Source organism: Leuresthes tenuis, unplaced genomic scaffold (assembly GCF_036924035.1).
Source record: "Leuresthes tenuis unplaced genomic scaffold, fLeuTen1.0.hap1 SCAF_14, whole genome shotgun sequence".
Classification (NCBI taxonomy): Eukaryota; Metazoa; Chordata; class Actinopteri; order Atheriniformes; family Atherinopsidae; genus Leuresthes; species Leuresthes tenuis.
The window spans coordinates 23,312,767-23,332,882 of NW_027325368.1; the positions used below are offsets into that span (position 1 = coordinate 23,312,767).

The 20,116-nt window shown below is 39.2% G+C and overlaps 2 protein-coding genes across 2 annotated transcripts; both read right to left on the reverse strand.

Annotated features, from left to right (window-relative positions):
- Nucleotides 1-473: 473 nt before the first annotated feature.
- On the reverse strand, nucleotides 474-1,755 carry LOC140269067 (leucine-rich repeat-containing protein 19-like). The gene is made up of 3 exons (XM_072364092.1): nucleotides 1,717-1,755; nucleotides 1,010-1,184; nucleotides 474-874 (listed from the first exon to the last, which is right to left on the reverse strand). The coding sequence occupies exons 1-3, from the start codon at nucleotides 1,753-1,755 to the stop codon at nucleotides 501-503; spliced, it is 588 nt and encodes a 195-aa protein (XP_072220193.1). The 3' UTR covers nucleotides 474-500.
- An 8,012-nt stretch (nucleotides 1,756-9,767) lies between these two features.
- LOC140268829 (protein shisa-like-2A) lies at nucleotides 9,768-12,135 on the reverse strand. Its single transcript, XM_072363817.1, has 3 exons — nucleotides 11,935-12,135; nucleotides 11,159-11,295; nucleotides 9,768-10,501 (listed from the first exon to the last, which is right to left on the reverse strand). Exons 1-3 carry the CDS (start codon nucleotides 12,114-12,116, stop codon nucleotides 10,317-10,319), a joined length of 504 nt encoding a protein of 167 aa, XP_072219918.1. The 5' UTR covers nucleotides 12,117-12,135; the 3' UTR covers nucleotides 9,768-10,316.
- Nucleotides 12,136-20,116: the final 7,981 nt, after the last annotated feature.

The following is a 20,116-nucleotide window of genomic DNA, read 5'->3' on the forward strand; positions in this document are numbered from 1 at the left end:
TATAGGTTAAGGTAAATATAAGAAAATGCAACATCTGCAAGTTCATCAACTTTGCATCAAAAATATAAAACCTGGTGAATAGTCATGTTGGCCATTTGCCCAAAAAATGACAGTTCAGTCAAAAACATTGCTCAATAAAGGCTAAAACGTATTTGTTTTTTTTTCCTGCATCTGCAGATAAATTCTATTGTACTCAAAAAATCTGTGTATAACGTTTAAAGCAGCTCTGGGATGTCCAGTTCTTTACCATAAACCTTTAGCTATATCCAAGCTAGGTATTAGGACCCCTCTATAGGGTCAAAAATGAAATATTCTGGGTTGCAAAATAAATCATTAGAAGGAGGACAATTTCAAATATTCTTTTTAAATCTCACTTAAAGCTTCACTTAAAGCTTACTCTTTATGTGTGGGGTCCTCTACCATATAGAGATTTGCATGAGTTTTTTTTTTTAATCTAAGTGTAAAAGAAGCAGTTTTTGATGAAATCTCTTTTTATATAATCACGCTATGGTGAACTGAAGATCATCATCGCTGTCCTCTACATCCTCCCCCTCCTCTTCCCTGCTTTCTCTCTCTGCCCTCTCTTTCTCACTGGTCTGGATGTAGTTATCCTCAATGAAACCATCGTCGTCGTCACCCAGCCCCCTCTGAGTTCTTGACACCATTCCTGTCTGACCAGACACATTAGGAAATGAAAACTCCTCTTGACCATACTGACTGATCCCATCAGCCTCTTGGAGCAGTGAGTGTCTGTAGCTGGCCAGAAAGCGATGGAAGAGGCGAAACTTGATGGCCATCACGATGAAGAGTGTGAGGCTCAGGACTGTGCCCAGTATTGCTGCCAGATAGGACCACTGCAGTGAGTTGGGTGGTTCTGACAAACAGCAGGAAAAAAAATTATTGCATCTAATTATAATGAAAGCCATTATACTTAGTTCCTGAAACACATCTGGCTGCAAACAGAAAGGAGCTGATAAAGTACCCAACAAGTGTTCCTTTTGCTACTTACTTTGAGTGACAGTACTGTTAGTGCTGGACTGTTCTTCTAACTCCATCAGAAGATGTCTCTCAGGGCCTTTAAGTTCAACAGCATCAAATACAGTGGCAGATTGAGCATTTCTGATAAAAACCTTGCAGAAAATAATTGCCACAAAGATGCCACTCCACCGAGCCATTTCTCTGTACTGAGGAAAAACCAACAGAAATAACATCATAAAAAAATTGCGTTTATTGAGTATCATTAAAAGTACGTAATTAAGCAAGCAACTGTTAGGGAACCATAAAGACAGAAATTAGAATTAAAAAGAACATAATTGGAATATACCTTAAAGGTGACTTGATTTGAACGAAACAAAGCTTCACCTAGATACAAGAAGGCAGTTTTACAAGACCTGTGTAGTACATTGCATTTGGAGATAAGGAAATAAAAGAGGAGCTAACTAAAACTACTGCATTTTTTTACAACCTGATGGGGTTGTTTTAGGCCAAAGTTTAAAAGAATAATGACCTATTGTTTATTGCACTGCTGAGGTGATACACATATAGCACAGAGAGGATGACATGTATGCTGATTAAGCCCATGTCACAGTATTTGGTATTAGACTTTGCTTCTAGACTTAGCTATTTGTTCATTTCGGGTTTTACTTGCATCTATCTTTCCCACCCACCAGAGGTCCTAAGTTACTTTCCCTTTCGTCTCAAACCTGCCACACTCACCTTGAGTGCTCCAAGTTTCCGAGTCAAGAACGCTTGCATCCACTAATCTGAGTAGCCGATCTCTATTTAAACCTCCTTTGGTCGACTGGACTTTACTGGAGTCTGTTCAGCTCCCTGAGTCCTGTGGGAAGTTTTGCAGCTGCATCTTTTTTTGTTTGTCAGTTTGGTTAGTTTTTTTCTCCTGTCTTTCTATTTTTTTATGTAGTATATAAAGCTAATTTTTGCTTCATTACTCACCTGCTTTCTGAGTGTGTGTGTGTGTGTGTGTGTGTGTACGTTTGCATTTAAGTCCTCTTTGTGAACTAAAATATGACACCTGGTTTCATGGAAAAAAAATTTAAACCTATTATTAAATTTGGAGAAAGTTCTCTTTGTATTAGTTGTCTTTTCCAGTTTCTTTTGGCACCTTCTGTTTATCCTGTTTAACACATTTTGGTTGTCTTGGTTATCAAATGTTTTAATAGAAATATTCATGTCAGCCTTGGTAGGGCCTTACTCAGGAGAGTGTCTAGTGGTACCGGATAAAACTCTTAATGATCTCTGGTCCACTACCAATGACGTGTCCCAAAAACTCTTTAACATACCAAAGAAATTAAACAAGGCTCCAAAATTACATCCAAAAGGCAGATCACTACAATCATAAAATTCAGTCTAATTCCAACAATTGGGGAAGATTTTGTCATCTCAGGCAATAATCCAAACTGATTTGGACTCCAACCACTTTCAGTTAGAATTGCAAAATCCCTTATTTGGGAGATTTTACAGCATTACAGAAAAATAAATACCATAAAGTTCCATCGGCTTTCGCTACCCGGTTAATGAATGTTGAGGAAAGTAACATCTGAATAACGTGTGATCAGAGAGCGAACAGGAGGCTTCAGCGAGACAAAATGTGTGGCACAGAGGAGGAGACATTACCAACAAATATGATAACCATTAAAGTCCTTTCTGTCACGTTCACCATCACATGACATTTGGGAGTTGGCCTACTAAGTCTTGAGCAACATTCATGATTGTAGTCCTAAACTGCTTACTAATTAACTTCAAACAGACTTTAAACACACATATTATACATTCACATTTACTCAAAAAGATACATTTGATAGTTTTTTTTTTCTTCATTACTCTTTTGGAAGTGATGCAGCTCAGCACACACAGCTTTAATTCACCAGTGAAAGAATATCATTCATACAGCAAACACACTGAACATTACCAGAGAAATTACATGAAGAACAAGAGGTCAACTTTCACAAATGGTGAAAAATCCGAAAGAAAGGCTTACCTGATCAGAATAGGACAGGCTGACAATGAAGGTGTCTCCAAGTCCTGACCTATGTTTTTGTCCTTGTCTTCTCTTCCTTTTGAAATAATAAATACACTTGCTGGGCAAAGGTTGCAAGACATGGGATACAGCCAACTTTCCTGCACAATGTCCCTCAGACGAAGTGATGTTAATGAGTAACTTGATTGGGTTTACCATTTGTCTTGCCTCTGTAAGTCCTTTGTAACTCACCTTTTCAGGCAGGGGTGAAAACCACAATTTTCATTATAAATCTGAGATAAATCTACTGTGTAAAAATCAGTTATGAGGGGAAGTAAATAAGAACTTGTGGACAAGAAGAAGATGCTGCAAATGAGCTGATGAACTTTCTCAGTTGTTGCATTTCTGCTCTCAGGCCAGACAGAGGCAGTGTAATCACATCGCACATACAGTATGTAACTACAGCCCTTTTGAATCTGCATCCTCTGAGGGGATGGAAGGAGGGAATCAGTTACAATTGGCAATGTGTGTCACTGCTGTCTTCTCTGGACCAAAGCTTCTTTAAAATGGACTGACAAATTGGAAAGCTGTTCAGTGGTCAGACAATTCAAAAGTTTGCAATTTATATTGGAAATAATGGACACCGCATCTTCTGAAGTAAAACAGGAAAGGGACCATCTTATTTGGTATCAGCACAAGCCTACATCTCTGATGGTATAGGGATGCATTTGTGCCTATGGAACTGTACATCTGGAAAGGCACCATCAATGCTCAAAGGTATAAAAAAGGTTTTAGAGTAACGCATGCTCCAATCCAGATGACATCTTTTTCAGGGAAGGTATTGTATATGTCAGCAAGACAATGCTAAACCACACACTGCATCTGTTAAAACAGCATGACTTCATAATAGAGGAAAATTTGTTAATAATTTTTCATGAAGTAGTAAAATGTCTCATTTTCAAAATTTGACATTTCCGATATTCTGTTGTGAATTAAATGTTGGTTTATGAATTCTGTTTTTTTGTGATGGACTGTCGATTTATCCAGGTTGTACCTCGCCTCTTGCCCAGTGACGGCTGTCAGGACTGGTGTGACAGTGGTAGTGGGGAGCCATCTATTTCCTAAGACACGACAAATCAAGCTTACTTAACTGTCAAATCTAACAGCAGCTGGGCTGAGGAGGGTGCAAGCTGAAAAGAGAATTGCTTTAGGTTAGCTTGACTTGATGAATTACAACTGTACATAAATTACTTATCTCCAGCAAGGCTTGAAAAATTTAATGAATTCTGCTACTTGACCCATGCAGTACACTTACCGTTACCAGTCAGAACACTGCATGCTATGTGTCACCAGGGTTGGTAAGGAATGCTTGGAGGAGGGAAATGGAGCTCTGAGCAGTAAAGACTCAAAAAGAAAAAAGTGAATCAAAAAATACCAGCTTTAACTTTTGTTACCATAATTGCCATGTTTGGTAATCTGTATCTAATATATCTAATCTCTGAGGCGGCTCCCATCGTTAGGCTCCTCCTCCTCTGCCCAGCTGTACCTCCACCTCTGCAGTAGTTCCCATCACCAGACCACCTTGGACCAGCAGTACCTCCACATCTGCAGCAGTTTCCACCGTTTGGCCTCCTCTGCAGCTGCTCCCACTGTCTGGCCTCCTCTGCCCAGCTGCACCACCACCTCTGCCGCTGCTCCCATCGCCAGGCCTCCTCTGCCCAGCTGCACCCCCTTCTCTGTGACTGACACCACCATCACTTCTGCTGCCATCCCTCCGCTACAACCACAGCAGCTCCCCCTGTCTATAACTACAGAGGAGGTGGGAGTGAAAAGGAGTGTGTCCAAGGCTTCTGAATGACTGTGCAGGACAGCTAGCAGTCCCTCTTCAGAGGCTCTTCAATATCAGCCTTCAGATGGAAAAAGTCCCGGGTGCTGTGGAAGAATTAGGGAGACTGGAGGAGCTGAATGACTTCAGACCGGTGGCTTTGACATCTCACATAATGAAGACCTTTAACAGCTCCTTGTCCGTCGCATGACACTTCAGGTGCTGAGGATCTTGACCCCCTTCAAATTGCCTAACAGATAAACATAGGTGTGGAAGACTGATTGGACCAAAAAGAACTGTCTTCTCCTGAACACCAAGACCAAAGAGCTGTTGGTGGATTTCAGGAGATCTAAAACACCAGCCAGACGAAGAGGAGATGGAGACTGTGCAGACCTACAAATACCTGGGGGTGGTACTGGACAATAAACTGGACTGGTCTGCCAACATAGATACACTGTACAGGAAGGGACAGAGCCATCTCTTCTTCCTGAGATGGCTCAGGTTCTTCAATGTCTGCGGTGACATAATGTGCATGTTTTATCCCACTGTCATTGAGAGTGCACTGTTCTATACAGTCTGCTGGAGGAGTGGCACTACAGACAAAACTGTAGGCACCTGGACAAACTGGTGAAAATAGCCAGTTCTCTGATATGCAGGAAACTTGACAGCAGATGAGGTGGAAATTATATTCTGTGATGATGAACAATAAACATCCTCTCCACAGCATCCTGGCAGGACAGAGGGGCAGCTGCAGTGAGAGGCTCATATCACTGCACTGTAGGATTGAGAGGTTCAGGAGGTCCTTTGTCCCCACAGCCATAAGGCTTTTTAACAGTGACTGCTGACATGTTCTTCTCAAATGTATTCATTATTATTATTATTACTATTATTATTTCTGTTCTAACATACAATCATTTTAAATATTTTAATTGAGCTATATGACAATTTGAATTTCCCCCATGGGGATGAATAAAGTATTTTCTATTCTATTCTATTCTATTCTATGTATGGCTTTTTCGAAAATGTGACAATTCATGAACTAGATCTTTCAACCAGCCACAAAGATTAAGAAGACATTTGCAGTGGAAGAAACAGCGACTTCAAAGTGACAAACTCAAAGCAAACTGTAATCTATTAAATTAGCACTGGTTTCTCTGCTCACATCAGCTTTAAGTGTGAAGTCCTTTCATCTCAGATGGTGGATGTTTTTTTTTTCTTTTTAATCAGCTCCCACCAACACTTTCCACTTTCAGTGCAGGGACTGTTTGAAGCTGATTCTGATTTTTTTTTATTAATTGCAAGATCCTATACATATATGTATACATATATATATATATATATTCACATTTTACACACACAAAAACAAACAAATTTGATTGTGTTATTTATTTTACAGAAAAAATTGCATAAATAGAAAATTGGCAACATGTTTGTAAGCGAACCAAAATAATGAGACACAAAGGGAACTGTGGTATATACAGGTTGATCACATCAATTAAGACATATAGAAGCAGAGCATGCAGACAGTCACTTAAATTTGTTACAAAGACGCACTTTGCCCCCAACTTCGAGCCCTGCTTCAGGGCTGTTTCCACCCTTAGTCACATCTTTTGATAAAGCTGGGAAGGATTCAGCAAAAATTAACGGATACAACAAATCGAATCAGACAATCCCATAATACCAAAACACTAAAAACGATGGCCATGCTTTATCTGAAATACAGTGTTACATTATACATTTTCTAGCATAAAATCTAAACCAAACAAACAATGACTGTATATAATTTTACTTAAAGGACTGTGAAGAAAGAAACTAAAATTCTTGAAACAATAGACCAAATTGTTGCCTCTACACATGGTAAAGCAAACCTCTAGGACCAACTGGTGAACACCAGAACAATCATTTACAATAGCTTTGTTTTTCAGTTTTGCCATATTGATGATATTGATAATTGGTCCTTGATCTCTCTTGGCTTTCCTTTCACTCAGAAGGAAGCAAAACCTTTGATTTTTTATTAGCTTCTTAAATTGTGTTAGCATTCATTATAAACTCTGCCAACATGTGCATTGATTTTTATCTGTTCCCTGAAAAAAGAAAGATCAAAACTGCTTTTTAATACAAGTGAGTAGTGCTATTCAGGGGGATGAACACAACGGTGAGTAGTGCTAATCAGGGGGATGCTAACAACGGTTCTATAAGTGAGCCTGTTGAAGCCCCTTCCAGAATTACACTTCTGACTCAATCAGATTTTTTCATAAATGCTCCTGCTTACTTTCCAGGACACTGAAGAGAAAATAAGATCCTAAAAGCAGGTAACAAATATGAGCAGTCGAACTTTAAGTCTAATGGATCTATCTAATCTTTTTTTTTTCTCAAAGCAGCTTGGAGCATAGAGAGAGAGCCTTAAAAAAAAGCTTCTTCATCAGAGTTGCTCAAATGAATGTGTTTATTACAAACACAGTGAAGTTAATTGAATTACACGTCTCCATGTTAAACTTACAAAATGATTAGTAGGAAAGTGGATCAAAAATCTCTTTCAATGAAAATGATGTTTAGTTGGAGCTCGCCTAATGATTTTTTCACAACATGACATCTTCGACGGGGTTTGATCTCTCAGTGCAAAAGAGCCAGATTTTGGTTCAGATTTCATTGACACTTTTTCGAGAATTCTGTGAATAAATCACTGCATATATTCATGGAATGCATTTAAAAAACACTGTCATCACGCATACATGGACATGAGATGAAAAGAAATTTTCATTTCTCTCTGGTTCCTGTTTCACTCTTTGAAATGCAAACCATGGCCAGATATAGCAGAGCATACATTCTCCAAATCATAATAAAGTGATAAACACAAGTACAACAGGAGCTTTCTGCCTAGAAGCTACAAATGAAATGTTTATTTGTTCAAAAGTTATCTTCTTTTATATTGATAGGTATTCAAAATTTCCAACAAACTTAGAAAACTGGCCAATTTTGTTTTCAAAATATGACATCTTTCTCTAATTTGGAAATGTTAAGGCCATGTTAAGTCAGCGTTATGCCCACGTGAAAAGTTTCAGTCCATTCTTTTTCAACATTAGCTGAGTCATAGCGGAGCTATTTACTATGCAGTGTAATTTTAAGCAGGACACCTTTTACTTTTTTTATCATTTTACAGTACATAACACGGGTGACTACACTCCTGTACAGTATCACTTAAATGTGTAATTATTCACAACGTCTTCACCTTTCTACAACTGTAGACGGAGTCAATCCTTCTCACTGTTGAGAATATCAGTGTTCTGACGCACTCCAAAAACATTTTCTTCAGTTTTCTTTGATTGTTAGACTATTTTCCTCAACATTTGCGTTAAAGTTACCCCAGAGGCAAAGACTTTGGTGGTGTACTTTGGCTTGTTATCCTGCTATAATGCTTCTCCTTGAACAAGCTTCTGCAGACTTGTCAGTGAGTATTTCAAACTGACCTCATTACAGTCGCAAGACATTGCAGTCTCAAAATGAATGCTCAGAAAATGTACAGTGACTGCTTTTTGCCTTATTCGCTTCCCTACAGGTTCCCAGCTCATGTGATGGTGCCGAAATCAATGTCTCATTGCATGTCAATATGTGGTTCAGCTAATGCCCGATGTCTCCTTACATGATGACATTGATGCTTGATGTCTCACTACATCTGTTATCATGTTAACATTTAACATCCCACAACAAGACAATATATTTGTTTGACAAAGTTGACAAAAAAACCCACAACATTTCATTTGAAAGCACCTAAACATTGATTGGGATTTCAAAGGAACAAGCACACATAGAGACTACCATGTCATGTTTAAAATATGTTTCTTAATACAACTCATCTATTTAATTCTAAAGAGTGGAGTTTGTGTGAGTTTAAAGGCTTTTCACAGGCCCAAAATCCTACAGTCAATAATACGCTGAAAAAGAATCTTAAGAGCTTGAATAAGGGGAACTGTACTTCACTTCTCATCCGAAAGGTTACTCTAGTTCTAAACTAGATGGTGGGGAGTATAATCTTAAAAGCAGAGAGGGGTCGTTCACACTTGGCGGGTCATTACAGTCACATGTGTCAATGTTTGTGTCATTCTCGCCTACAGATTGTCCACCTGTCTAAAATAGAAAGTTTTGGTCACAGGATCCAAGGTGTGGATGGTTGTGAAACTGCCTTGGGAGGAGAGACAAAGCTCATAAGCTGATACCCCCATCATCTAGTTTAGAAACTGAAAAAGTCTTTAGAATGAGAGGTTAAATGTCTTCAAGATCAGAGAAGTCCAGTTCCATTTATTCAAGCTTTTAGGATTACCATGAACTGGATGACTGAGAATCCATGCCAACATATTGCCTGAAAAAGAACCACAATTCAATTTCTCTCATGGTACATGCAGCTAAAGGTGGTGAAATACAGCAAAGAACATTACAAAAGAAGAAAAGATTCACCAGATCTGTGCACTTGCATGTACTGGATCTGCCACCACAGCACCTTGGTGGTTGGTGTTGTAGTAGTGTCGTTGTAGTGTTTCTCTATATGTGCGGCTAACTTCTGCTCAGAGATGTATTTACTTTCAGTGACAAAATCCCTTGAAGCATGGTGTTGACTCAGCCAGAGCTCTGAGGCTGTTCTTGTCGGTTGTATTCGTGTTTCACAGTCATTTGCTCATTCTCCACACGATCAGCTGACTGGCAACATCCTAACCTCGTGACCGGAGTATATTCTGTCACAGCCCCTTAGCATCACACCAATTTCATTAATGTTAATAAACATGCTAAAAAGGAGTTACACAATTGGTTAAGTTGGGTGAAAAACAACGTCATAATGAATAATAGAAACCATTGTTGACTGTTTGTGGGAGAAAAAAATGCTTGAGTTGGAAATGTCTGACAATCCCATTCAGCCCCCATTCATTATTAGGACATTTACATGAGGATGTTTGTCAGGCATATGTAAACATTAACATAATTTTAGGCATCTGAACAAACAACTTTTTTATGTTTGTTGGGAAAGCCCCATCGTTGAGTCCCTGAGATAAGATTCAAATCAAAAGCTCAAACCTTGAGGGTCCAATTTGATTTCAAGCACTTACTGCACAGACTCTTTAGTTGTTTTGGTGTAACTAGCCTTCTTTTCTTTCACATCTTCAGGATCATCCTTATGTGCACATATGTAATAGTGTGCATTCAGAACATAAACAGGGCTGAGATACTTGTCCGGCCATGGCATATGCTTTAATGGCTCAGCTCTTGCTAATGACAAAGAATGTATTTGATTCCAAGAAGATGGATTGTTCACTTCCACTCATGACGAGCCATGAGAAGTAGAGAATTTTTTTTTTCACTCGTCACTGCATTTACATTGTAGACAACGCCCTCCATCACCATCACTTCACTGTACAGCACATCATGTCTCCTCCCACTGGAAACCCTAGTTGCTTTCAAATTTGCCTCTTATCTCAATCTGTGGGCTGCTGGTCTTCTTCTTTTAGCAAGAAGTTTCTCAGTGGTCTACGAGGGACTTTCAACTTTCACACCTGTAACTGTAGCTGTGAAACACCTCTGGAAAAGGCGCTCGGGATCTGACGACTCGTTATCCGAGTCCACTTTCCTGCTCATTAAGTGTTTCCTGAATCCCTGCAGACCGGAGGCACTGCTCACTGTCATATGACTTGGTCCCTCACTGGAATCTCCTGCTGAAAAGCACACAGACAGTTGTGGAAGATGTGGAGCTCCAAAAAAAACTTAAATTACTTACATTAAGTGCACTTCCTGAAAGTCTCAAACTGCAAAATGTGTGCAGCTGTGGCTTTGAATTTTATTTTCATAAGACGCAATTTCACCTCCCCTTGTGAGTCTATGATAGATTTTCCATCTTAGTGGGTTCTTTTCTTGAATAGAGACCAACCAGACACTCCAGGACACTCTCAGATGTTCTTTGTCTGTGTTCTTACTGATCAGGGCAACATGAGTACCTAGGTAGGGTCTGTATGTTATGGTTGACTAGTGTACAATACATTACCTTTCCACTTTTTGCTTTGCTCACACACATACATTTTCATATTTGAAGCTCTCCAAACAAGTAATCAGTATCTAGTTCATAAAGATAATATTTTCCATGATGGATGCGGTGAGGAAACTCACTTAGCGGTTGTGACTACAATGCAGTGTAGTCTCTACTTCAACATGTTTTTGGAAAATGCACAGTAACACACACAGAGGAAAATGTTTCATTTCTAGAAAACGCTCAGACTGCTCATAATCTAATGCTTTCAGAAAGGAGCACTCAGTGAAAAGTATCTGTTGTGTAGGCTACTGAAAAGGAGCCCTACATAGCATGCACACATCCTGACCTGGTGCTCGGAGGGGTAGGCCATTGTCAAGACGACTGGGTTTGGTGACGATGAAAAGGTAGCAGAGGACACAAACCGTAATGAGAAAGGCAAGAAGGACGACTGCCGCAATAGACAAACCTACCAGAGCACCAACACTGACAGGAGAGGAAATGAGAGAAAAGGAGAGGAGAGAGGTTTTTCAATTTGGAAACATGTATCTGTGGTTAGGGAGGGTGAGGTGAGGCATTGCATGAAACTCAGTGAGAAAACAGCATTTCATGATGCACCGTAGGCTAAGATTCCATAGCCTACACCTTCAGTTAAAACTAACATACTTACTTGTAAGATAAAAGAAGAACTAATGAACATCACCTTGAAAACCAGCTTACTGGGTAACTTACACAATGACAATTTCTTTCTTTTTTTTTTTTTTTAAATTCTGCTTTAATTAGCAACTGTTGGATATTTTCTTTCCTTATAGAAAAAAAGGGAGGGAAACTGCTCAAAACCATCAAACTGAAGGAGCATGAAAAACAATGGTTTCTCTCTCTCATCAGACTTTCATGAATAAGGAGATGGCTAATTAAGAAGAAAGATTATTTGCCATTATCAAGCTCTTTGGCCCTCTGGCTGCCTCACAAATCAGTTTATACCATTAAAAAAAGTGGTGGGAACATTTTTTTTAAGACAGCCTTATTTCATCAACTTAATCAGCTGATAAAGTAAGCATGCATTGCGCAGCTTAGCCTTGCAAATCTTTGAAAGCTATGTCGAATAAGACAGAGAACACTTACCTCAGCCACCACATGTATCCGTACTCATAGGGAAAAAAACTGCTGGGATCATCACAGCAATATTTCATATCATTAAATCCACAACAGTAGACCGCAAAAGCAGCGTTTCCCGGTTTGGGGCAGGAGAAACCCTGGACATAGACACCGTCGGTGTTGTGGTAGCTGCTGCACTCAGCGCTCATGTTGCAGCAGGAAAAAAAGAAAGAAAGATAAAGCACTTCTGATGAGCGAATAGAGCGAAGAGGGGGATTGTGAGGGTGGAACCTTAGCACGGTGGGCAAGTGGAGAAGTGTGATTCTTCATCAGCTGAGCGACTCCCGTTGAATGAACACGCAACTTTGAAGCTGAAGAAAATTGCAGCCCCTTCTCTCTGTTTCTCTCTCTCTCTTTCTCTCTCAAACAGACACACTCAGAGAGAGAGAGAGAAGTAAATTACCTTAAACTTGACTGCACAGGATTAAGTGTTGGTAATTAAGGTTCGAACCGTTACTGGGAACTGCTCCAATGACCTCTTCAAATTGTTATTGGATACATAAGCACTGACCCCCGAGCACAAGCAGCTGCCCGGTGAACTCCTGAGATGTCTGAATACTGATAGAAAATACTATACAACGTGCACCTTACAAAGCTGCATTAAACACGGATTAAAAGTGCATTTCTCCTGATGTCACAGTTCAACGCAACACTCAACTCCCCGTTCCTGACAAGTTTGTAGGTATTTAAATGCAAATCAAAACGGAATGCAATGATTAGCAAATCTCATAGACCGATATTTCATTCAAATGAGACGTGTTTAACTATTTCAGGGGAAATATTAGCTTGTCTTGTATTTGATAGCAGAAACGGGTCTAAAAAAAGTTGGGATGGGGGCAAGAAAAGGCTTGAAAAGACAAGTTTCTATTTATAAGAAACAGCGGGAGGAACATGTTGCAACTAATCAGAATAATTGTCAACTGGTCGGTAGCATGACTGGGTGTGAAAAGAGCACCTTAGAGAGGCAGAGTCTGTCAAAAGTAAAGATAAGGTTCAGAAATCTGAAAAAAAAAAAAAAAAAACTCCACCTACAAATTTTTGAACAATTTCAGAATACTTTTTTACAACATAAGATTGAGGGGACTTTACATATTTCATCAGCTACAATATCATCAAAAGATTCAGAATCTGGAGACATCACTGAGCAGAAACAAACTCCATTACATGCTGATTTAGCTAATTATTGGTTAATTAAACCCTTTGATAATGCTGGACTAATCAGTTTAAAAAAATCTGCACTTTGGTCATTTTTTTCGTCCGAACTGTAAACTGTAAGTTCATCTTTGCATTGGCACATCAGAAGCATCTGTTGGCATGTCTCCCAGATTCATTCCATTCCCATACGTGCTTTATCCTGGGAACTGGAAATCTTGTTGCTTTGATGCATTAGTGCTAACTACCACAGAGGTGGCTCTGTCTCCTAGATTAAATCCCACAAGTATGTTTTTATTGCTGTTTTCATTTGTTCATTCTAAGGGAAAGTTAACTCCAAAATCAAATATATATACTAACCTTTCTAGTCTGCAGTCACAAGAATATAGTGGCTTGGCCAAAACTGTTCCTTAAAAGTTAAGATGTTTAGTTTTTTTCCTAAATGGCTATATACAGACTGAGATAAACCCATTTTCACTTGACCATCATAAAAACATTTTGTTTCAAGCGCCATTCATTTTACCATTTTACCTACCAGTAAAAGAACTGCTGCTATGTGAATCAACTGCAGAGTTGAGTGTATGAAATCCCATTTATGAAGCCTATCTCACTTTTAGTTGCATTAGCTGGGTTTCACTGATAAAGTACATCTAAAGGGACTTTTTGGAAAGCTGCAGAAAAGATTTCCTATACAACAGTTTATAGCAAATTAACTCAACTGCCTAAGCCCTTTTGACAAATGAGATAACATGAGCGACTTTTATGGATTTGTCAGTCTTTTGGTCATTCACACTATGGTAAATTTTACATGAATGTTCCTCATAATTTTATTCAGAATTAGATTTTAAAGTAACGGAAAGAGTTATAGTGTGAGTACTTGTGATTTGTCTAACATTGGACAGCAGAGTAAATATAGCATAATACTGTGACAGAATTTACAGAGCCACTGCTTACTCATAATTTATCATATCACCATGACAATTCATATCTGCGTGCTAAGCACTTTGTGGTTCCATGTAACTGAGGAGACCCAGGACAATTGAGCAGCCAGAATATTATATTGGACAAGAATAGAACAGCATTCTTCTCTCAAAGGTATAGCAATTGTTCCCTGACATTTACAGAATACAGAAGTGGAAATGCTGCACACTGGTATGCATGACACAATCAAGTTTGATTGTTTTTAAGATGTGTTGCTGCCATAAGATTTAAGATAAGCTGATCCTATTCATGAAATGGTACATTGTCTCACTTTCATCTGATGTGTTTTCTATGTTCAATTGTAATTGTTTATTACACTTGAACATTGTATGAGACTTGTCAATCATTACATTCTGTTTTTATACATAACAATTTGCCCTTGCAGATTAAAACATTCATGTACAGTCTCATTTAAAGCACAGTTTTTAAAGAACACCACACACAGTCTTGATCAAGAGATATCTTTCAATTGCAGTCTCTTTTCATATTTCTGTTGAAACAGAATTCACTCAAAATAATGGAACTGATAATGTTATATATCCCGGAAGAACACTGTGTATTTGAAACGAAAACATCAGAAATTCAACTTAAATAGGAGTGAGTGTATTACAGACCAGGTTACACAAATCACTGTTATTGATGCAAAATAATGGCACAGAACAAACAGAATATACTGTATGAAGCACATGTTGAGAATCATTATGTGATTTGTTCAGTCTTATTTCATACACAATGAGCTGTCCGTTCCTTCCTGACGACAGAGTTACATCCATCCATTTTCCAGCTTTTTTCCCAGAATGAAAATAAGAACATCTATGTCATTGCACACAGCATCCTAACATTTTTGGAAATTTCAGTCACACTTAGTCTAATATTTTATTAGACCAAGAATAGCATATGAAGTATATTAAGTGTACTTGAAAACCTGACCTTTTTGAAAATGAAGAAAAATATTGAAGTCAGAGCTGATTTGCCCTACTTTAACTAAAATACACAGAAAAGGGCTGCTCATTCCTTTTTGTGTGATTTGTTCCAGTCAAAGCAAAATCAAAACCCAAGCCCCCCGTGGTCAACAATGACAGTTTTTACACAGGTGCAGCATTCTATAGAAGTGTTTCTTGTGGGAGTGATAGTGTTTCTATCATTCCCTTCTTTCTTTTCCCTCTAATGCAATTTCTCAGTGACATTTCCACCACCGCTTCCATCAAGTGACTACGTTGTCACCGTCACACATACACACGTGATTAATAATGCCGGAATTATCTGTGGCAGAGAGACTGTGGCAGCAGGGGAGAGGATCAAGAATTAGGAAAACGATAGGGATCCTGCCTGTCATTCGCTCTAATGCAGTGGCCATAATAATTCTTGCTCTTATTTGACCGTTCTTCACATAAAGCCACTGGCTCTGTTAAATATATTCCTGAAATGATATATAATGGAATATGTTTAGGCTGACAGCAGAGGACCTGCAGATGTCTTACATGTCTTCCTCGAGTGAGGAGCAACCCATCTCACATTAATCCCAGATTATCCCTGCCAGACCAATCCTGAAACAGGGAAAAATTGGCAAAAGAAAGGGGATTATTTGACCGTAGCAGAGGGATTGTGGAGCAATGTAGTAGTTAGAACCCATATCTACTTGTCCATGACAATCACTCACACTAACATCACCACGAACTTGTAAACAAAACAGAAATGCATTCATCACATATGGACAGTTTAAGTCCAACCGTCATTTCTTACTGGTTCATTCATGAGCATGTCTAAGTCTCTGATTACAGCACTCACTCCCCTCCACTTATCATGTCGTCGTGCCCCCCCATTTCTCTGCTTCTGTTCACAGAATCATGTGAAAAAAAATCATGTCAGTGGATAGCAGCCTGAATTTAAGAGAAAACTGTCTGAATACAACCTGAAAGAAATAGCTGCAAATCACAAGTGTTCAGAGTAAAAAAGGGTGCATTGTTTAGGGTTTTCTGTACAAAAGCATCAGTCTGCTTGTTTCCTTTGTTTAGATTCAAACCTCAAGGAGAAACATAAAGACCTCTATATATGTTTATTTCCATTCACAATTATGTGATGCCAGAAAAATAATGACATCTTTATTCTAGAAAAATAACAGAAGTTTGAAAACCTTCAACACACCAACTGTGAATGGTTTAAGAAAACAGAGGAAAGATTGTGAAGCCACTGACAACCCAATGGCTTTTCAGCGCCTTAAGTCAAAGTCAAAGCGAACTTTATTGTCAATCAAGCTTTACAACAGTACATTGCAAGCAGACTGAAATTTCGTTTATCTAACTCCAAATGTGCACGAGTTAAAATTTGACATACAACTAAGACATAACTGTATTGAGACTTACAACACACTAGAACATAAAGTGCAATTTATATCAGATATCGCTAACAGTAGATGGTAACATATAACACGCAACATATAACAAGCAGCAGAAGGCACTGTGGGCATACATTCTAGACTTAATGGCCTAACAAGAATTTTTATCAATATCAAATATGGATAAATGTTGTTTGTTTCATTGCAATGTCACTGCATCATACTCAAGACACACCAAATAAATATTTGATATATCCCATATCTATATCCCATTTGGATGAGTCAGAACTTTCTGCTCCTAAACTTGCTCCAAACCTGAAGTTGTTTCCTTTGGATCTGAGTGCTTCAGGGAGAAACTCCTGCTATAGTTACTCCAGATGGCATTTCCTTCGCTTTGAGCACAACAGGGAGGAACCTTGGAGTTATTTTTGACCAGAATTTATCCTTTGATGCACATGTAAAACAGGTTTGAAGTACTTCCTTCTTTCACCTTCGTAATATTCCCAAAATCAGGAACATCCTGTCTCAGAGTGATGCAGAAAAACTTATCCATGCATTTGTTGCTTTGTTATTCCAACAAAGTAATGTTATGCTGCAGCCAGAGTTCTGAGGAGAACTAACAGGGGAGATCATGTTTCTGATGTTTTAGCTTCTCTTTATTGGCTTCCTGTTAAATTCAGAATATAATTTAGAATTCTTCTCACTAATAAAGCTCTTAATGACTAAGCTCCATTGTATCTTAAATATCTCATTGTTGGATATTTTTTCAACAGAGGGCTTTGCTCTCAGACTGCAGGTTTACTTGTTGTTCCCAGAGTTTCTAAAAGTAGAATGGGAGGCAGAGCCTCCAGTTATCAGGCCCCTCTCTTGTGGAACCAGCTGCCAGTAAATGTCCGGGAAGCAGACACCCTTTCCACTTTTAAGATTAGGCTTAAAACTTTCCTTTTTGATAAAGGTTATAGTTAGGGATGGTTTAGGTGCCCCTTAAACATCCCATAGTTATGCTGCTATAGGTCTAGATTTCTGGGGGCCCTCCCGTGATACACATTTCCACAGTCTGTTCTCTGTTTTTTCTCGATGTACATAAAACATTATTGTTGTCATTAACTTGTGTTTCTCTTTCTCAATAGGTATCTCTGGCCTGGTGTGATGGTGTTTGTTGTCCCCTCTTTTCTGTCCTTTCAAACCCCAGCTGGTCGAGGCAGATGATCACCCTTCCGGAATCTGGTTCTTCCTGTTAAAGGGGAGTTTTTTCTTTCCACTGTCGCCTCATTCATGCTCAGGACCGGGTTTTCTTTGCTAGGCTACAGTTTTTTTAGATTAAATCTGTATATACGAATTGGTCTATTTGGGAATTGAATGAATTGGATATGATTGGATTATGATTGGATAACAATTAATTTAATTCTAATTGGCTTGAATTGGATTGTATCTTTGAAGTGCTTGAGATTGTTGTTATCAAATTCATTTGAATTGAGATTTAATTTAATATATATTTTAATTAAATCTGTAGTTAAATCTGTGGTGTGGTGGTTAGCACCGTCGCCTCACAGCAAGAGGGTTCCAGGTTTGGACCCCGCCTGGTGCCTTTCTGTGTGGAGGTTGCATGTTCTCCCCGTGTATGCGTGGGTTCTCTCTGGGTTCTCCGGCTTCCTCCCACTGTCCAAAAACATGCATGTTAGGTTGATTGGTGACTCTAAATTGTCCTTAGGAGTGAGTGTGCATGGTTGTTTGTCTCTATGTGTGGCCCTGTGATGGACTGGCGACCTGTCCAGGGTGTACCCCGCCTTTCGCCCGATGACTGCTGGGATAGGCTCCAGCCCACCCGCTACCCGATTGATGGATGGATGGATTATGATTGGATAACAATGAATTGGATTCTAATTGGCTTGAATTGGATTGTATCTTTGAAGTGCCTTTAGATGACATATGTTGTCAACAAATTCATTTGAATTGAGATTTAATTTAATATATTTTTTATGTCCTCTTTCTGCTTCTAGCATCCATTCCCGGTCAGGAGCTGCTTGCTCCAGATGTCTATCTTCTTTTGTAATCCCCCCCCCTTCCCTGGTGTGTGCCTGTGACTGTCTTTACTCATTGTCTCTCCTCCTCTGTCTCTGTGTGAATGTAGGTCCTCTCCAGAGGGGTTTACCAGCAAAGCCACAAGCCATTAACTCATCAACTCACAGTATATGTCCCCTGGCCTAATCACCACATGTTCTCACAAGTGGGATTCCCTGCTGACTCCTGCCACTTACCTGGAGATCTGCTTGTTGTCACGTCCGCTCTCCCTGCCTGCTCCGCCTTGGTCCACACTCACCATCTTATTAGAGCTCACAAGAAGAACTCAAAAGAGACAAGCCCAACCATTTATAAAATTAATCCTGTAAACCTTTGTGTGTTTGTCTGTTTGAGTTTACTTTAAAGTTTTCAGGATTGCTTTCAGCTCCATGTGATAGTTTGTGTTCCTTCATCTTGATCTTGTTTTTGCTTGGGATTGGTACGTCTATCACTAATGCCTCTTTCGATTGTTTTTCAACCATCATCATGTCTGGTTGGTTAACCATCACCAGCTTACCAGTTTGGATCTGGAAGTCCCACAGGATCTAAGGTCTGTCATTCACCACCACCTTTGGAGGTATCTCACACTTTGACAGCTTATGTAAATATTGTAATCTTTATATCATAAATGAAAGGTAAAATCTATATAATGTATACAAAGGTTAAATTATTGGTCTGCATCAAGCCACCAAAACATCAAAGGCATTTCTTGAACTTACAGAAATAGGATAAAGAACTGTCCAATACTTCATATTCATATCTGAAAGTATACTGGTGTGCCATCTTTGAGGATCAAATGTGCTCTGATGTAAATCTCCAGTGATCACGATCAGAGATCATTTTAAAGTTTGTTGAAATCAAATAGAAGAAAGTCAACAGTATTTGAATTTGAATTTATGAATTTACACTTGCTTTACAAATGCTTTTGGAGGCAAAAATAAGCACATGATTTGATTCTGACCTGGCTAATAATACTGGTGCTGATGTGAAATCTGAAGTGTCTGCTGGAGAGGCTTCATTTTCCACAGCACTGTAGTTGGGAAAATAATAAATATCTTTTCTGGTTTTTGCAAGGAGGTCTGTTTTTATTAAATAAATTGTATTTTTCCCAGTTCATAAATAATCTCAGTGATTGTGGCAGGTTTTACATGCAGGAGCCTGCTGCCATCTGAGCCCACATACAGCAGCACATTACACAACAGCCCCGCAGCAGCTGTGGCATCTGAGATTATAATTAAAGTAATATCGCATATCATGTAAAAGCTATCATAATAGCATAACCAAAGAGCCACCGTGGTTTGCCCCAATGTGTGGGGCATATTACTTACATATTAGATTAAATTAAACAGTTGTATTTTGCAAAAAGTAAATTAAGTGAGATCTATGTGGGTTATTGTCAGACTTGTGTGAAATGAGATCTGAAGGATAAAACAAGCCAAACCCCACCCCCATGCACCCCCTTTGCCCTGCATCCCGGGGGTGGGTGGTGAGCGTCTTGTCCTCCATGACATACCCGCTGGACCACTTGTTTACTACGGATGTCCTGGCTGGTACCTTTCCTGGTTTCTGGGCTGGCCCTTTTTTGTTGCCCCTGGGGTTGGGGGGGCTCATGTCCTCACT

Bases quoted from the DNA above. Each gene is read 5' to 3' on its own strand.
- LOC140269067 (XM_072364092.1), bottom strand. From the start codon at position 1,755: ATGCAAGCGTTCTTGACTCGGAAACTTGGAGCACTCAAG. The intron at 1,185-1,716 runs GTGAGTGTGGCA...GTTTTTCCTCAG, and splicing joins GGAAACTTGGAGCACTCAAG to TACAGAGAAATGGCTCGGTG. The intron at 875-1,009 runs GTAAGTAGCAAA...GCTGTTTGTCAG, and splicing joins TAACAGTACTGTCACTCAAA to AACCACCCAACTCACTGCAG.
- LOC140268829 (XM_072363817.1), bottom strand. From the start codon at position 12,116: ATGAGCGCTGAGTGCAGCAGCTACCACAACACCGACGGTGTCTATGTC. The intron at 11,296-11,934 runs GTAAGTGTTCTC...CTCTCCTGTCAG, and splicing joins GGATACATGTGGTGGCTGAG to TGTTGGTGCTCTGGTAGGTT. The intron at 10,502-11,158 runs GTCAGGATGTGT...TGTGCTTTTCAG, and splicing joins CCTACCCCTCCGAGCACCAG to CAGGAGATTCCAGTGAGGGA.